This window comes from Triticum aestivum, chromosome 4B (assembly GCF_018294505.1).
Source record: "Triticum aestivum cultivar Chinese Spring chromosome 4B, IWGSC CS RefSeq v2.1, whole genome shotgun sequence".
NCBI classification, from domain to species: domain Eukaryota; kingdom Viridiplantae; phylum Streptophyta; class Magnoliopsida; order Poales; family Poaceae; genus Triticum; species Triticum aestivum.
The window spans coordinates 99912496-99930438 of NC_057804.1; the positions used below are offsets into that span (position 1 = coordinate 99912496).

At 41.3% G+C, this 17943-nt stretch overlaps 2 protein-coding genes across 3 annotated transcripts; one reads left to right on the forward strand and one right to left on the reverse strand.

Moving 5' to 3' along the window:
• Positions 1–607: 607 nt before the first annotated feature.
• LOC123091274 (cleavage stimulating factor 64) lies at positions 608–6032 on the forward strand. Its single transcript, XM_044512735.1, has 10 exons — positions 608–780; positions 1332–1410; positions 2032–2206; positions 3221–3254; positions 3375–3613; positions 3704–3781; positions 4325–4360; positions 4450–4860; positions 5145–5390; positions 5611–6032. The coding sequence occupies exons 1-10, from the start codon at positions 738–740 to the stop codon at positions 5740–5742; spliced, it is 1473 nt and encodes a 490-aa protein (XP_044368670.1). The 5' UTR covers positions 608–737; the 3' UTR covers positions 5743–6032.
• A 1474-nt stretch (positions 6033–7506) lies between these two features.
• Positions 7507–15949, reverse strand: LOC123091275 (DExH-box ATP-dependent RNA helicase DExH10). Of its 2 annotated transcripts, none has more exons than XM_044512737.1 (17): positions 15714–15949; positions 13987–14997; positions 13409–13723; positions 13102–13206; positions 12927–12995; positions 11881–12048; positions 11733–11804; positions 11542–11658; positions 11105–11326; positions 10817–10975; positions 10209–10298; positions 10026–10121; positions 9799–9952; positions 9571–9719; positions 9382–9477; positions 9075–9167; positions 7507–7882 (listed from the first exon to the last, which is right to left on the reverse strand). In XM_044512737.1, exons 2-17 carry the CDS (start codon positions 14980–14982, stop codon positions 7772–7774), a joined length of 3012 nt encoding a protein of 1003 aa, XP_044368672.1. In that variant the 5' UTR covers positions 14983–14997; positions 15714–15949; the 3' UTR covers positions 7507–7771. The 2 variants fall into 2 exon arrangements, with proteins under 2 accessions (XP_044368672.1, XP_044368671.1); XM_044512736.1 differs by having other exon boundaries at positions 13987–15001.
• Between the last annotated feature and the right edge of the window lie 1994 nt (positions 15950–17943).

The following is a 17943-nucleotide window of genomic DNA, read 5'->3' on the forward strand; positions in this document are numbered from 1 at the left end:
GGCTATTGTTGCAAAAAAGCCACAACTTACCTCACAGCCGTTAGATGCAGATCTAATGGTCAGAAATGACGGACGGCAGAGACACCATCATCACCAAGTGAGTCTTTTATAGAAGTGGAGATAATAGTTAGATACAGATATTTATTATTTTATTAACTTACCCCCTTCTCTTACATTGTTTCTTGAAACCCGTGCTACAACTATAGCTACTACCAGAGGCGGATTTAGGGCCCAGGCAGCTGCATGGGGCGTGAAGACAATTTCCTTCGTTGACTGTAGCTATAGTGCTCGAAGGTGGCCTGAGGCTTGCTGTATTCCTGGTTCCATCACTGAATGCTATTGTGTTTGTCTTCTCTCTTCTTCAACTCATCACAAATTTGATGTGTTATCTCTTCTAACCCACCTATATCACCCTATATTATACACTTACTTTAAACCTTCATAGTAACCTTTTTTTTTATGATCAGGCCTTCATTGCAATCCTGCTGTTGGTGTAACTCTGAAGTGATCACGCAAACGGAAACGTGACCGGGAACGGAAACGGAAACGGAAACGGAAACGTAACATCAATATAAACGAACACCTGGGCAGCGAGGCCCGCGGAAACGTATCCAGACCAGACCAGACTCGCTGCAAATAGCGAGGCAAGCCGCAAACAGCAGCAGCGCACCACCGCCTCCGGCCCCTACCCAGCCGCCGATGCCGCCCCGCGCCGCCGCCGGCGACCTCAGCTGAGCATGGCGGCCGCCCCCGCGGGCCCCCAGAACCGCTGCGTCTTCGGTACGCCCCCTTCCCCGCCCTTCTCTCTTACAGCCCCCTGCCCCCTCCCGGGGTCTCCCCGTTCTATGTGCGTGCGTGCGTGCGTGCTCGCTCCTTTCTCCGGTTCGATCCGCGGGCTAGGAGCTCTCGCCGCGGTTCGGGTGGGAGTGGTCTGGCCCCAATTGGCGGCTACGCGAGTAGAGCTCGTTTTGGGCCCCAATCGCCGCTGCATCCTCCGTCGATTCCCCGTGGATTTCCCTTCGCGTGTGGGTGGCCGGTGCGGTTTTGGGTGGTGCGAAGCGCGTTTAGCTGCTCCCGCCGCTAGATTTGGAGTCTAATTTCATTTCATTCGAGTTTTCGTACTGTCTAGGGTTTGCCTTTTTTTTTTATCATTCATACTCGTCACGCCTTTGGGGTTGTTTCCCCCCAAACAAAAGTGCCCGTCAGTTGGCTTGTGCTGTATTCAACGTGTGTGACACTGATATTTACCGCACATGTTGTGTTGGTTCAGTTGCTGCGGTATGAGTAGGAGTTCGATTGACGCCGGTGTTGGCTGTTGAATTTGGTTGCAGTTGGGAACATTCCGTACGATGCGACGGAGGAGCAGCTTGTGCAGATATGCGAGGAAGTCGGGCCCGTGGTCTCCTTCAGGTTTAGTTGTGCAAACCCTATCAGTTGTGTGTCCTTGTGCGTTTGTGCCACCATGTAGTTTTCTAATTTGACCATGTTGTGCAGATACACATGTTTGTTAGATTATTGGATTATTCAGTATATCTGTTAAAATACCCATGCGCCCTCTTTCATTCTCTTTCAAAATGAGGAATTTGTTAGCCAGCTATATGCGCATGATGCTTTTAAATCCAGCGTGTAACATCTGGAATATTGATTTTGTTTAAGTATGATGGCCTTATTGCACACTGCTGCTAAGCATGATCTCAGAACTTAATAGGTTGTCATAGGGGTCGCCCTGCTTATGGATGCTGCCTCGGGCCTTTTGAAAGATAAGAGTGTTGAATGCTGAAATGATATTCTGAATATCTGATATAGCTAGTGTTACGGGATCACTTCCTGGACTACACATGCAAATGGAAATTAACCTTAACAAAAATAACAAGAAACCCTAAGATACACGTGTGTGCTGCTTCTTGATCACTGATACTGAAACTGGTTATGAGTTATTTCTATCCCTGATAACCTTTTTAGCATTCGACGAAGCTGATGACACTGTTGAGCTGTGACTGCTAGATACTGACTGCTCAAAATTGCTTGCAGACTGGTTGTTGATAAGGAAACCGGAAAGCCGAAAGGTTATGGATTTTGTGAATACAAGGATGAAGAGACAGCTCTAAGTGCACGCCGGAACCTTCAGGGTCATGATGTTAATGGTCGTCAGTTACGTGTTGATTTTGCTGAAAATGGGAGGAACACTGACAGAAATAGAGAAAAGGTGGAAGATCCTCAGTCTATTACTGTAGAAGAACCTTATTTCTCACCCAGCAAGTCCTATGTTAAGATGAAAGCTTGTATGGTTTTGGTTCCCATGAATTATAATACTTATCTTTTCTCCAACTACCATGTGTCTCCTGTTTTGCTTTCTTGCACGGCATGTGTATGTATGTACAGATTCCTGTCTGTACATATGCACACCTGCTATTCTGCCAAATTACCTTGGTGGAATTGTCTTTCTGTTATTGCGAATCTTCTTTGGTATCGCGGTTCCAAAATCATCTCTAATGTCTCGATTCTGCCTTCTTTTACGAAAGTAACGTGCCAAAGTTACTGGGGTAACAAAAGCAATGTCATGCTTACAAAGATCTCCAGAATTGTACTGAACACGTGAGGTTCTCTGCAAATAGCAAAAGAAGAATTATCTTGTAGCGGATGTATATGTGGTCAATGCATCTATAGTTGCATCCTTTGTGATATGCTCAAGCAATGGTGTTGCAATTACTAGTAAATTTATCTCTGAAATGATATATACAGTTGACTTTCTCTTTTGGCTTACTGTTATATTATTACTACCTTTCTCTCTCAAAATAAGTGTGATGTCCTTAGCTGCTATCAGCAGCCTTTGTATCTATCCCCACACCAGTGACTGACGCTGATATGTATGTGCTGATTTTTGTTGCCAAGTTGTCAGAATGCACCCACAAAAAAATACTGTGTATCTAAGTTTCACAACTGGACGCAGTTGATTGGTTGATAGTGGTTTACATAGGGACACTATTTTTATGCTAAATTTTCTGGAGATCATAGTGAAGTAGTATTGCATGATAACGTCACTAATTTTCACTGCCATGTTGTAACTTTGCATATTTGAAACTAAGTAGTTTCATTACGAAAATGGAGTTAGTGCAATCAAAATTTATTTCATGCATGGACAGTAGGAAATCTCAACCAATTGAAGTTGTCAATAAAGAAGCAGATATTGACTTATTTTTGATATGTTTATGCATTGCAGGGTCGTGGAGGACCAGGAATGTCATCTACTGTTGGTTGGTTTGAAATTTCATTTCTTGATCATCATTTAGTTTATGTGTATGTTTAAGATTTCAAACTTGCCAGTTTTATGTCCCTGTGCGCTGACATTGGTTGTTTTTTATGGAATCCTGCAGATGCTCAGAAACAATTAACCACAACTCCCGCTGTAGGGGACACCAGCCTTCATCAGCTTATTGGTCTTCCACCGGCAATACACGCTGCATCTGTGATGGCTGGCGTTCTTGGGGGAGCTCAAACTGCAAATGTACAAAATGGTTTACCTGTCCAATTTGGGCTTGGAAACGACCCTCTTACCCATTACTTGGCCAGGATGTCAAGGCATCAGTTGTATCAAATCATGTCTGAGTTGAAGGTTATCTTGAAATATCAATATCAATATCAATTCATGAAGATTAAAAATTGCTCACTGATAGTTTTAGTTGAATGCTTTTTTTTATGGCAGACCCTAACTACTCAAAATAACGACCTTGCCAAAAAACTGCTGCAAGGAATTCCACAGCTTCCAAAGGCCCTATTTCAGGTTAGCTTTGCAACTGATTGCTCAATTAATCAATTACTACCTCCGTATCAAAATATAAGACGTTTTTTGATACAGAGGGAGTATTACTTTCTGTTCCTGTTTTTGTGCACTTGTCCAAAATATAACATAATGGAGTCTGTATGAGTTCTCCACCCAAAATTTGTGCCTATTTTTGTTAGTTATGCTTCATTCATCTTCACAAATTTCATACACCCTTCTTAATATAAATTTAACCAACTCAAGTATTCTGGTTGTGTTTGTTAGAACTTTGATGTGATTCATGGTTGTCTTGTTCTCCCAGAAGGCAAAAAGATAAAAATAAAATTGCGTTCCCTTAATTTATTGAATAGTTGTAGATCAAATATTTGTTGTGTTAATGTGGAGGCCATTGTTGAAAGACAGGAAGGCCAGCCAACTTTATATGTTGAGCCTTGTGATTCCATGGAAGAGCTTTTTTAAAATACTTTTGTTCATTGTTTAGTCACTCTAGGGTAGAATGGAATATTATTAGAACATCATAACCTTTTTCTTGTTGTAATGCAGGCACAGATAATGCTCGGGCTGGTGACACCTCAGATGGTATATTCTTGCTTTGTTCTGAGTTTGATGTACTACCTAATGTTTTCCTGATTCTCTAATATACTAACCCAGGTCTGTCGAATTCGCAGATGCAGATGGCTAAGAGCCAACAGCCCTCTAGCTCGTTGGCACAATCTTCTCACCTCAATGAATCATTTCCGCAGCCAGATGCTGTGCTACCAATTGTTCATAGACCTCCACCAAACCCTAATGCCATGCAGGAACAAACTGCACCGCTGCATAACTTTCCTCAGTATCAGCATTCATCTCAGCCTCCAGTCAAAATGTTTCCGCATGGACATCAGCCTGGGGTGCTGGCACACCCTCCAATGCTATCTCAGCCCTTCGGCACCTCTTCCAGTGTTCCTACTCAACCCCTTGTAAACTCAGGAGGCTTGACATCACAAGTTCAGCCTTCATTTTTGACACAGCACCCTAGACCACCAGTTATGCCAACTAATGTACAGCAACTACCCTTGACCAATCCTCATCTCTCCCAGGTATTTCTTTTTCACATATGAGGAGCTTATGGTTTTTCATTAATGGTGCGATAAGTAGCAAGCCAAACTTTGCGATGACTTATTAATCATCTTGATTGGGTCTTCTAATTTACAGAACACATGTAAACTATGTACTGGAAACCAAACTTTACAGTACATTAACTATTTGTGTATTGCCTACGCAAATTAAGTGATTTTTTCTAGTCAAGTTGTTTCTGTCAGTCCATGGACAAGATTCACTAATTTTACCGTCTACAAAATTGAACTCTTGTGTCACATTGCAGGTTGCTGCTGAACCTGAGATACTCCCCAATGAGATAAGATTGCCTGATCGAGCTAGTCATCAGGCAGAGTTAGACCATCCCTCGAAATTGAGAAAATTGGAGGATGGAACATCAACGCCAGGAATTGTAAACAATAGTCCTGCTGTTTATTCTGCTCCATCGCAGGTAGTGGTCCCTAGTGGACCATCAGGGAGCTATAGTTCTGGTGCTGTTCACTTCCAGCAACCAGAGAATGAAGCGCCTCAGGTAATCGCCTCTAAATTTCAGTTCCATTTTCCAGCTTTCCTGTTATTTTATTATACCTTGCATTATTGGATGCTGGTAAAGTATCTGCAGAATCTGACCTAACTAAAGTTCTAAACATTTTGCATCGTGTCTCTGCAATTGAATTGTACTGAGGCGCAAGGTTTCTTAGACTTTAAATTCTCATGTGCTCACAACTCCAACTCTTCTTGTAATGGTGCAGCTCACACAGGACGATGAGTCAGCCCTTCTGCAGCAAGTCTTACAACTGACACCTGAGCAGCTGAGTTCATTGCCAGTGGAGCAGCAGCAGCAGGTGATACAGCTTCAGAAGATGCTATCAGCTGGTAAATAGCGGCATAACACCAGCTGAGTAAGCACGGTGAAATTGTTAACCTACATAGTTAAACATTGAAGAAGGCTCGTCTAGCCACACACACACACACACGGAACTTCTCAACTTTGTTGGTATCTCTGGGCCATCAGTTTTGCTCCTGATGATTGATTTATTTGGCATTCTTTGTAAAGTTGAGGTAAAAATGTGGTGGCAAAAGAAGTTGTGAAGAAAGATGATAATTGTCCATTAGTCCTGTAACATTTTAGAAAAGAATAATCTTATGAAGAGAGGGAGTTGTATTTGTGTTCCGGAATTGTTGCAGAATCAGATTTTTGTTATGTTTGTTTATTTCCGACGCTCTGAAAACTATTGCTGAAGGCACCGGTTGTATGCATGATAAATTTGTTACATCGCTGTTATGGGTATCAGTATCAATTTTGCAAAAAGTATTTGCGGCCACATTTCCCCCCATAAAATTCGAGTTTCTGAATGTGCCCTTCGAATTTAAATACTCCCTCCGTTCACTTTTATAAGACCTTTTAGACATTTAAGACAGCACCTAATACAGTTCAATTTCAGCTATCCTAAAGGACTTACAAAAGTGAACAGAGGGAGTAAAAAACTCTAAATCTATGAAACAGTTCTCGTTTGTGGCCCTGCACCCACACGAAATGTACTAGTATTTGCTATTTTTGATAGTTTGTGTACTACTCTCTCTGTAAAGTCATATACTTTCTCTGTTCATTTTTATAAGGTTTTGTAGATGTTTCAGACTGTGCAAAACAGCACAATTTCACTTGTTTGAAACAACTTATAAAAATAAACGGAGAGACTAGTACTTTATAGGGGAGTACTTTGGTGTACGCTCATGTGATTTCTTTTAGAATAGAATATTACGTTCAAATCAGGCGACTGATTTCTCCCGATGCATCTGATCCCCTAATCAGACCCCTGTTTCCTGGAGCTTGAATCATTTGCGTACGTGTTTTTCTCTTACGAGAATTTTTTTGATCTATTCATCTCTAATGTTTTAATATCCATGGCTCTACATCCCAGTGTATTTGCTGCCATGCACTAGCTACAAGACACGACAAGCTTTCTATTAAAAACATGGCACTGCGATTGTTGTTATTAACTCAAGAGGGGAACGTGAAAGAATAAGCAAAAGTATTGTTTGCCTGATTCAAAAAAATTAAAAAGGAGTATTAGTTGCCTTTAAAGAAAACCCCTGTGTTTTGCAAGCTGGACGTGTGCCACTGAAAGGCCGTGTGGCTTTTGTTTCAAGACAGAAGCACGCAAATGTATGATACAATGAATATTACAAGTCGGACGCTTGACGCTGCAAGACATGTCAAAGTTGCTGCAAACCGAGTGAACATTGTCGCAAGGTCACACACTGTCTCTCCCCGCAAAATCATCCACCTTTCTTCTTTTTTTTTTTGCAAAATTTGGACTGCCATGTTGCAAGGCGGGCCACGTGGCTCTACATGCTGCAAGGCCGAATACTAGACGCTACAAGGCCCAATGCACAACGCTACAAGGCTAACAAATTTGCTGCAAAATTGAATGCACGATGTTGCATGGTTGATCAATGTTGGCATTTTGTTGCTACAAAATCAGACTGATGCTGTGATCCAGGCCTGCGACACTGTAAGGCCGACCAGCGCTGCTGCAAGACAGACCAGCACCAGTTTGCGTCGGCGCGTTGGAGTTGGCCAAATAGAACTTTTGCGCCCTTTCAGACCACTGGCAAAAAATGTTACTCTAGCGCCACCTGATATATCCGTGTATGAAACCTAAATCAGTTCATGTGTAGCGATGGCTTTCAATCTTTTGTGAAATTACTAAAACAAGATATCTCAATGCCTGGAGAATTTCTAAATAAAATGCCTGGATAAGAATTTCCAAAATAAACTGCCCAGGGGTTACCAGGGTACAAGGCTACAACCTACACTCCCAGAGATAAGGGCCGTCAAAAACAAAAAACAAAACAGCTACGTTTGGTTTGTTTAACATATACTGTATGTTACAACTGCTGGAGCACTCATCACAGATACAATGAGTTAGCAAACATGATGCCACGTCGTAAGCTCTCACTCGCCGATCCAAACTTGCTCTCAAGATTAACCTCCCCAACAGCTTCAGCAGCGGCTTTTAGCTGGCAAACAAATCAAGTCAGTTGGTTCGACAAAGGAAAACAAAGCAAGCTTATTTTCTTGACTATTTACAGAACTTTGTAATAGAAAAGTAAAAGTGTTGGGCATGCAGAAAAGGGCAAAAAAGAAAGTCGATGCCAATCACAACTTCTATATATGGAGATAAACAGAAATAGATAACATTTCTTACATATCTAGCTACAGTCCAACTTGTTCATCATATTCAGTCATGTCACAGTTGAGAGTAAATGTTGACAGTTTATGGACATTTCGTGTCGGAGTAATTGACCACGGGTACCCCGAAGACGGCAAGACGATATTTCAAGACATCAGGGCTAGCAAAGCCCCTCAGTCCGACTGCCCGGCCGCTCCTGCCGGCTCCCCGTCCGATTGCTCTGTCCGGCCGGTTGCCGGCTGCCGACTGTGCCAACCAGCCGGCTGCCGACTGCAGCCCGAAGCGACACCGACAAGACACCGACGAGACGGCCGTACCCGAGCACTATTCACATGTCATCTCAGCCATCATGTATAGTGTCACTTGTCCCCTGGCACTATTTATGAAGTGACCCAGGGGACAAGGATGACACCCCCCACCATGCCTTGCCCATGCCACCACTTAGCTTACTTCCTAAGCTAGCCATGCCTATATATATGGGCACACATCCATCCATCCAGGATGGACTCATTCTCTCATGCACTCACGCATGAGCACCCACATGCTCACGGCCATGAGCATGGCCGGCCACTAGCATGCCACATACGAGGCATATACGAGGCCAGATGCCTATGGCACTGACCTCAGATACAGCTCCAGGAGCACACTGTACCAGATATACATACCAGATACACTCAGACATGCATCAGTAGGAGTATTATCTCTCCGGAGAGCTCCGAAGCTGGGTAAACCACTGCGTGCTATTCGCATACCCGCTCCCGGGCCTATCAGCAGCAGTCTTACCCTCACACTAAGCCCTTGTGGCATATGTCGTCTTGCAACACCCCCCGTGAGAATACCACGACATTTCGCTAGAAGGACATGTCACACTTGTATTCACATGTACATTGATCTAATGGATCAATCGAAGGCAGTTTTTTTTATTCACATGCACTTTAAGTCAAATGGGATAATCAAAGACAGACACTCTCTATCCAAATGATTTTAGTACTAGTGCCCGGAACCAACAGGTGGTTTACCTGATTCAGAAATTCATCCAGCCTCCTAACTAGCCGTATGATGCTTCCTTCAAAAATGTCAGTCATTTCTGTCACCTCTCCGAAGGTGGCGCCCTGTGAGGAAAATGTTTCAGGACTCTACACATAAATAACTACAAAAACTGCAGCAGCAGTACAGATGCAGAGTATGATTGCATCAGATGTCTGAGATTATGCATGATAAGAATCGATGTCTCAATTGGAAATAAGATATCTTAATGCCTGGAGAATTTCCAAAAAAAAAATGGAACACAAGATCTAGTTTAATGAACTGCATAGGCTGACCAACCTTTGACCAGCAGTATATGACGTCCATCAGGTAGGGTTTACAAGTTGATTCAACATATTCCTCAACATTGAGATCCAATTTGCATTCCCGTTGTACCTAAAACAAGAGTGAGAAATCAGAGTTCCTAATCAAGCATAGGGATTATAGGGAGATGGGTGGCGATATAGTGATGATACAACAAGTATGCACCTCAGCTATTTTTCTTGCAGCCTCCTGGAGCTGCATCATTGGTTTAGAAAGCTCATTTCTCAGGCGTATTTGCTCACTTGACTTCTCACACGGAACAAAGCAGCTAACAACGGAGGCAACTTGATGATGATCAAGATCATTAAATGTACCTAGTCACATAAACATATTAATGCAATACTGAATATAAAGTAAGCAAAAACTGAACCCACAGTCATATTAAACAGGTACCATTAAACATAAGTTCAGTGATAAGCAGCTCATCCCCAGTGTCTATCAAACAGGCAGCACGCCCCTTTAACTGGAGAACACCATCCGCATCAATATGACCCAGCATCTTCAGAACACGAGACCGGTTTTTCAGTTCATCCCTAAATTTTTGTAGCTGAATGGAGGAGAATGTGAGAACACATTTAGCTGTTTATAACAAGGATCAACCATGCAAACATTCAACCAACCTGTGAATCCCGCATCTTTGACTTTAGTTGCTGGATTTCATGATTCAGTTCAGCTTTTCTTTGGTACCATGACAGTTGCTGCTCACTTTGATCGGACTGAGACACAAAAATAGCAAAAAATAAGTGCATCAGGTAAAAACAGGACTGGGCATTTCTTAATTGAAAGGTGACAATAAGGCATACCTTATGAAGTGGGTGAGAACATAGTTTCTGCTCAAGATCCTCAAGTTTATGAACCAGGTCGACTAATTCAGGTTGTTCAATACCCATGTCCTATTAATTATACCAGAATGTCAAAAAAATGAGACCATAATTCAAAATTATCGCCTTAGGATGACAGGTGATATATTTTTAGGGAAGAATGATTGGAGAAACTTTTTTTTTGAGGGTTAAAAATGATCTGAGACTCTTTTTTTTTGCGGGTTAAAAATTATCTGAGAAACTGGACCAACTAAATGTGGCATGAAGGAATGCCAGCAGAAGGTAGAGCAAGGGAGCGCATCAAAGGGTTTTGCAGACTAGAAATAAGCAGGTGCAGACCATATCAGTATTTTAGCTATAGCATTTGTTTTCCCCGTCTGTGTATCATGCATGGACGATGTACTGAGGAAAAACAGATATGATATATCTCATCTGGAAAGCTGTGCTAATGTACATCTAAATCCTGACAAGATAAATTCGAGTATTTGACTTCCTTTTTTTGGAACTTTCAGCCCCTAAACAAAAATGGTACTTCTAGTGCAAAATTAACAACAAGCTGAAAAGAGACATTATGTAAGAAGAATTTTCACCGTAATTGGATGTAGCTTTGGAAGCCCTTGGGGGTAACGCTTTCCTAGTTCTTGAACTGCAAAAAGTATGTTTTGTCTTGCTTCAGGTGGTCGCAGATCAGATGGAATGCTGATTCTAATGCTGCTTAGACCACATACTAAAGGTAATGGTACAGGCACCTGCAAAAATCTCAACATTAGTCACAAGTAAATTTTGGGCCATCGCTAAATGAGAATAATAAAATGATAGTCTAGAGAACTGAAGATAAATGACCACAATAAAATCCTTTTTCACGATGTTCAACTCACCACATGCATTTCTCCCTTCTCCCCAGGGCGAGGTGGGCATGGCTTTGAACGCAATCCGCTTTCACTCGAACTAGAAGAGCAATGAAGCAAGGTATCCACTATATAGTTATTATTGCGGGATGCACTTAATGCAGGGGGGAGACTACTAGATGCGGAAGGTTTCTTTACAACATTTACAACCACACCCCATCCCCAGTCTGTTGAACCATCCCTCACCTTAACCTGCCATGATGCAAATTACTCAGTGAAATGCAATCTGTGTAAATTTTACAGAATCCACATCATAAGTCATAACAAAGCAATTCATCAAAGAAGCTGGTGAACAGAAATACACATAGTATCCATAGTGCAGTGATGTTTCTTATCAGTCAAATAAGCAGCGATAACTGATGAAAATGTACATCTAATCCTCAAGCAAGAACAGAATAGTTACGTACCAGCCTTCCAGGAACCAAATACAACAAAGCTCTCTCTGGTCTAATCATCTCAGACATGATTTTCTTCTCAAGTTCAGATATATCAAGCCCTAATTTGTGATATTCAGCAAGATCATTCTGTACAAGTAGAGGTGATACATTGTTAGTCAAACAGAAGCACAATAATGTATACTACAACCGAAATAGCATACCTCTCCTGAAGAGCCCAGCAAGCTAGCTTCATTTTCCAACCTTGTAATCTTCTGAACCACTTCAGGTAATGCCTGAAAAGCAAGGGAAGCTAATCTTTGGCATTCAAAAGGATATGTCATGAGAGGTATCTTTAAGGTTGATACAGACCTTTTCATACTGAAACTGGTGGAATGAATTCCGGATCACATGTTCAGCAGTAAATTGGCCCTCCGCGCGACTCAGCAAATTCAGAATGGTGTAGTAGCTCAGTCGGAAAGTACTGATGAGAGGTGCTGGTTTACCTAACACCATGTCCTTGATAACACTCATTTCCATCTGAAAAGTTAAAATGTGTTAAGACCAAAGGCCAAATGTCAAACTAAAGGAAGCACGTGAAAGCAAAACAAAAGCTTTAGTGTATATATGTTGTATAAGAATCACGGCATACAAAATAGATCTTGAAAGCAATTCAAACATGAATATGGAACAAAACAAGTGTCTTGCATGACAGCTTCAATAGCACAAAATGAATGTTAACACAACTACTAAGAATTCAGAGCAAATTAATTTTGCATAACAAGTATTGCAAGCTAAGTAAAGCTTGATATGAGAAGTAAATTCAAGCATGAACATAGAACAGTCTCTTGGGAGGACAACTTCAACAGAACAAAAAATTACAACACAACTACTCAGATGAGAACTAAGAACAGCGCATGTATCTTTCAAATGCAAAGTTCAATAGTCTAAAAAAATAAGCTCATAATGACTTCCGATTACATGCCACTGCATACCCATAATTAACTAATAAAAACAGTTAAGTTTAAATATCAAACAGGTAAACATCTACCAAAATCAGAACCATAAGTACAAGTGAAATAGCAATTATTTGCGTTAGACAAAATAAGGCAGTAATAAGTTATCACATTTCATTATCGTAATCAACGCATAAAGAAAACTGCAGAATCTGGATGGAAGATGCATTTGATCAAATTATTGTACTAGAAAGACATACAAATTCCGTGCATGATCATCATCATCATCAACAACAACAACAACAACAACAACAAAGCCTTTAGGCCCAAACAAGTTGGGGTAGGCTAGAGGTGAAACCCATAAGACCTCGCAGCCAACTCATGGTTCCGTGCATGATCATCATGCTATATAAAATCTATTAAGAACAAAGATAGTTGGAACAGAAGATTACACAGCCTTACCTTTTCATCTATCATTATAACACAAATGCCACGTTCATCCTTCCCACGCCGACCAGCTCTTCCACTCATCTAGAAAGAAAATACAAAATTATTGTGAGAAGGGCTCGTACATTCTATTAGACCTACTAACTCTACATAGATATGCCTGACTTCACTTCATCTACATAAGATTTACCTGTATATATTCTCCAGAACCAATAAAACGGTTACTATCACCATCCCATTTTTTGACAGATGTAAAGACAACTGTTTTTGCAGGCATGTTCAGTCCCATGGCAAACTGAAGAATAACAATCATGAGTTAATCAAATGCTGCTACTAAAGAGTGAAAATAATTTAGAAAGTATAAAACAATAGTAATCTGACTTTCTCTAGTTCAAAAACCAGAATAGAAGTCCCTTTGAGGAGTATTATTCCAAATTATGCAGTCAATGGATAAAATAAGTTTAGCTCAAGTGGGATAATCAGGTTAAAGCGCACACCGTCTCAGTAGCAAAGAGAGCTTTCACAAGACCTTCTTGGAAGAGCAATTCCACCAGCTCCTTAATTATTGGAAGCAGTCCAGAATGGTGTACTGCAATACCTCGTTTAAGAAGAGGCAACATCAACTCTATAGCAGGTAAACCTCTATCTTCCTCGCTTAAACAGAAAATAGCACTACGGAAAACCTGTTCAATGCTATCCTTTTCTTCTTCAGTGTTGAAATCAAGTTTTGACATCGACATCGCATGGTGCTCACATTCCCTTCTACTAAAGCTGAAAATAATGACTGGTTGAAACTTGCGCTCCATAATCATCTGCAAATTAGCAATCGTCAAAATTAAGCAGGGATATTGACTGGAAGGAACTAAACCAAACTATAAAACATCAACAGCTAAACAGTGAATATCATCAACAAGTGAAACATGAACTGTTCCATAGTTTTAAAAGCCAGCAGGTGGTAAACTACAAAATATGCATGCTTGTACAAGAAAGCATAAACCATCTATTATTTGTAAATTCAGAAAGCACAATAAGGCCAGAATTTATCTTGCACTGAAGTATGTCAGTGGCTGCCTACCTTGACAATTCTGTATATGTCAGAAGTTCCAGAAGCATTCCCGCCTTTTGCAATTCGACCACTGGCTTTAGGCCCACCATTCTTCTTCCCATCTAGTTGACTAGGTTGCTTCGCAAATGTGTCTTGCAGCTTCAGAAAATTATCCTCCCTGAACTGACCATTTTCATCTACTACGAGGTAGAGACCAGACCCACCTATTGGGAACACGTAGTGCTGTAACGGTGTCGGCCTGAAGTCTGTGTACACCACGTGACAAGGCTGCTTGTGCAGATTGCATATCCACTCAGCAAACTCGGTTGCATTCGACATGGTAGCAGAAAGAAAGACCATCTTGATGGCAGGTGGAAGGAAAACTATACTCTCTTCCCACACAACGCCTCTCTCCCGGTCCTTCATGTAGTGGATCTCATCAAATATAACCCAACCAACTTCCTTGATCACCTCGGAACCCCTATAGAGCATTGCCCTCAGGATTTCCGTTGTCATGACCAGGCAAGTAGCATTTGGCTGAAGCGTGACATCACCAGTCATCAAACCAACATCAGAAAACTCGTGACTAAGCTCACGGTACTTCTGATTGCTCAGAGCCTTCAGTGGAGAGGTATATATAACCCTCTGCTTGTCTCTAAACGACATTGCAATGGCGTACTCAGCAATGGCTGTCTTCCCCGCAGAGGTGTGAGCTGAGACCAAGACAGATTCGTTCCGCTCCAAGCAGGCGATCGAGACACTCTGGAAGGGGTCGAGCTGAAACGGGTATGTCTTGGCCATGTTCCCGTTAAACACAGGGTTTGAAAGGGTCCCATGTACGGCCTCGTCCATAGACAAATCGTAGCCATTGGGGGCAGCAACCTCATGGATGCACGACCGGGCGAGGTTCTGACGCTTGGCAGCCGAGCCAGGCAGCGACTGCTGTCCGTCCAGAACAGCGGCAGCGGAACTGTCCTCCAAATCCAGCTCGGGTGCTTTACGCTTGCTGGTATTTTCCACCTCCATTTTTTTCGATAGGACCTACCTATCACATTAGAAACATGAGCCAACTGCAGCAGTAGAATACCAGAAACATTACTTGCATTGCATACCTAAAAAGAAAAGAAGACATTACTTGCAGACATGAATGGACAGTAGCAGCAGAGCTAGACTGGAATTACAGCTTAACATATGAAGGAAGTTATGGATTTGGCAAACGATGGCCAACTTGCGAAATTCCAATACCACAGTAGGACCAGTTAATTAAACGAGACTAAAACCCTAAGCCACTGCAGTACCAAAATTAGATTATCTTTCGATAATTGATGCCGGAGAAGGAGTGTCCCAGAACCTTCGTGCTAATATACTTCCCACAATCACTTGCAGCAATTCCCACCACACAAAATCGATATACAATATAAAGAACTACCAGAGAAAAATGCCAGAATAAACTGACTGAGAATACAAAAGTGAAATGAATCGGTCCCAGCAAGCTACATAGCGTGGGGAATGGGGTTCAATTAAACCTTGGAACCTCAGGAACCTTAGAATCGGCATCATCCCAAAACCCTTTCCTCGTGCTCGTGTTCTCGTGCGTGCAAACAGCTCGGCCCGAATGGTTTGGGAGGAAAACGGGTCCTCCGCTCTTGGCACCTCCGCTACCGTAGCAACGAGCACCGAATCGAGGCCCGGAACACGCACCGGAAGAACGTGCCCGCGAGGAGCTGGCGCAATAGACAGATCTCGGAGAGGCTTACCTCTCTCACACTCTCTTGACGGCGAGGAAGGAGCAGCGCGGCGACCAGAGTCCGGCGGGGAGGCGGCGCTGGAAGGAGGCCTGATGATGATGGGGAACGTGGTGGTCGGGCAGCGCTCCGGCCGGTGGCAGGCAAGGCAACCCCTCTCACTCGCCCTTCGCTCGTCCGAACCCGTCGCCGAGGCCGAGGGGCACCAAGAATGGTTTCGGACCCAAAGTACCAGCCCAAATCAAACAGATCCACTGCAATTTTCGGCCACACCATCTCGGTACATTCTTTTCCAAAAAAAAAAGAAGCAAATATCAGTACATTCTGACCGCGGGGGCTACCTAGTCCCGTCTAGTTCTCATGCTAAAGAAAAAACCAAATGATAAGTGTCACATCACACGTGTGGCACAAAACAACATGGTCCAAACGCCTCTATTAACATTCATTTTACCATATCAAACAGATGACATCGTGATTTTTTTCCTTTTCGGACTTAAAAAAATGTTTTCTCTTAAATAAAAAAATCAGATTGAAAATCCATTTTCATAATCTGTTTCGAAGAGATTTTCAAAACTAGATCCATATTGTTATGTTTCGACGATTTTTTCTGGACCAAAAGTTGTCATGATATTACACTGAAGTTGCCATAATGTTTACACTAAAGTTGCCATGATATGTTTCATCTATTTTTCTTTTCTAGATTTGAAGCTACCATTGTATTTTAACTACTTTTCACGGTGAATTTTATTAATTATCCATGGCAAATTTTAGTAATTAACCATGAAAAATTTAATTCATGGATCATGGCAATTTTTAGTAATTCATCATGCCAAATTTAGTTTATAGATCATGAAAATATTAGTATTTTGACCATGCAATTCTAATATTTTGATCAGGATTTTTTTATGAACCATGGCAAATTTTAGTGCATGTATCATGGCAAATTTAAGTAATTCACCATGACAATTTTAGTTCCTGGTTGATGACAAATTTAAGTCATTGACTATGCATTTTTAAAGTAATTGATGACATAATTCTTTTTAATTATGAACCATGTCAAAATTATTTCATAAATCATGACAAATTTTAGTAATTCTCGATGGCAAGTTTAGTTTCTTAATTTTCTTTTTTATAACATGTCAAAATTTACTTTAAACATAGAAGAAAAAGTAGTTGAAACATATCATGACAACTCACCGTAAACATCATGTCAATTTATGTGCAATAGACATGGCAACTTTTGACCGCCAAAAAAAATCGTCGAAACATATTGATATGAGATCTAGTTTCAAATTCCTCATCGCGACGGATTTAATGACGAAAATGGATTTCCAATCGGATTTTTCATTAAAGAGATAAAACATTTTAAAGTTTAAAAAACCCCAAAAGATTCCCGCTGACATCATCCGTTTTATCTCTGTTTATATGCATGTGTGAAAAAACAAAAAGCTGACGTGTCATAATGGGTGGCTATAAGGGCATTCGGCCCGACCTCTTTCAGCCCGCGCGTGTGGGCGTAATTGCTTCATGCCGCATGTGTGGCACTTATCAGGGTCCAAAAAATAGTCTCACGCTCTCCCTGGAGCGGTTTTGAGAAGGTTCTATGGACCGGTTTTACAACCTCTCATGTTTGTTTTTTCTTCTTCTCTTTCATATGTATTTTTACTGGTTTTCATTGTTTAAAGTTTTTTATTTTAAATACATGTTGGATTTTTTCAATACATGTTGTAGAATTCTTTATTCATCACATAACATTTTTTTGACACACGTTGAACATTTTCTAAATACATGATGAAGATTTCTTTAAATACATGCTTGAACATTTTTTAAAGGTTAAATATTTAAAATACACATTGAACACTTTTTGAGTGGTATGAAGCATTTTTTTATACTATACAAACATTCTTTTTGAAAGTTATGAACATACTTTTGGAACATGTGGACATTTTAAATGTTATGTGTATGTTTTTCCTAACACTGGAAATAGTAGGAAAGGCTCCTACTGCATATATATTTAAGATGGTAAAAGTGTTACATATGTACAAATGGAGGTAGGGCGGGGGGGGGGGGGAGGATGCATTTAGTTATACAATGGGAGGTTTAGCTAGGTGATGGTGTCAATAAGGGTAGTAATAAACTACACCTTGTTAGTGGGTACCCTATGCCTCAAGTTGGAAAAGTCAGCCTTGAATCTTTGCTTCTAGGATGAGACGGTGGGCGCCACATTTCTGAAATAATTATT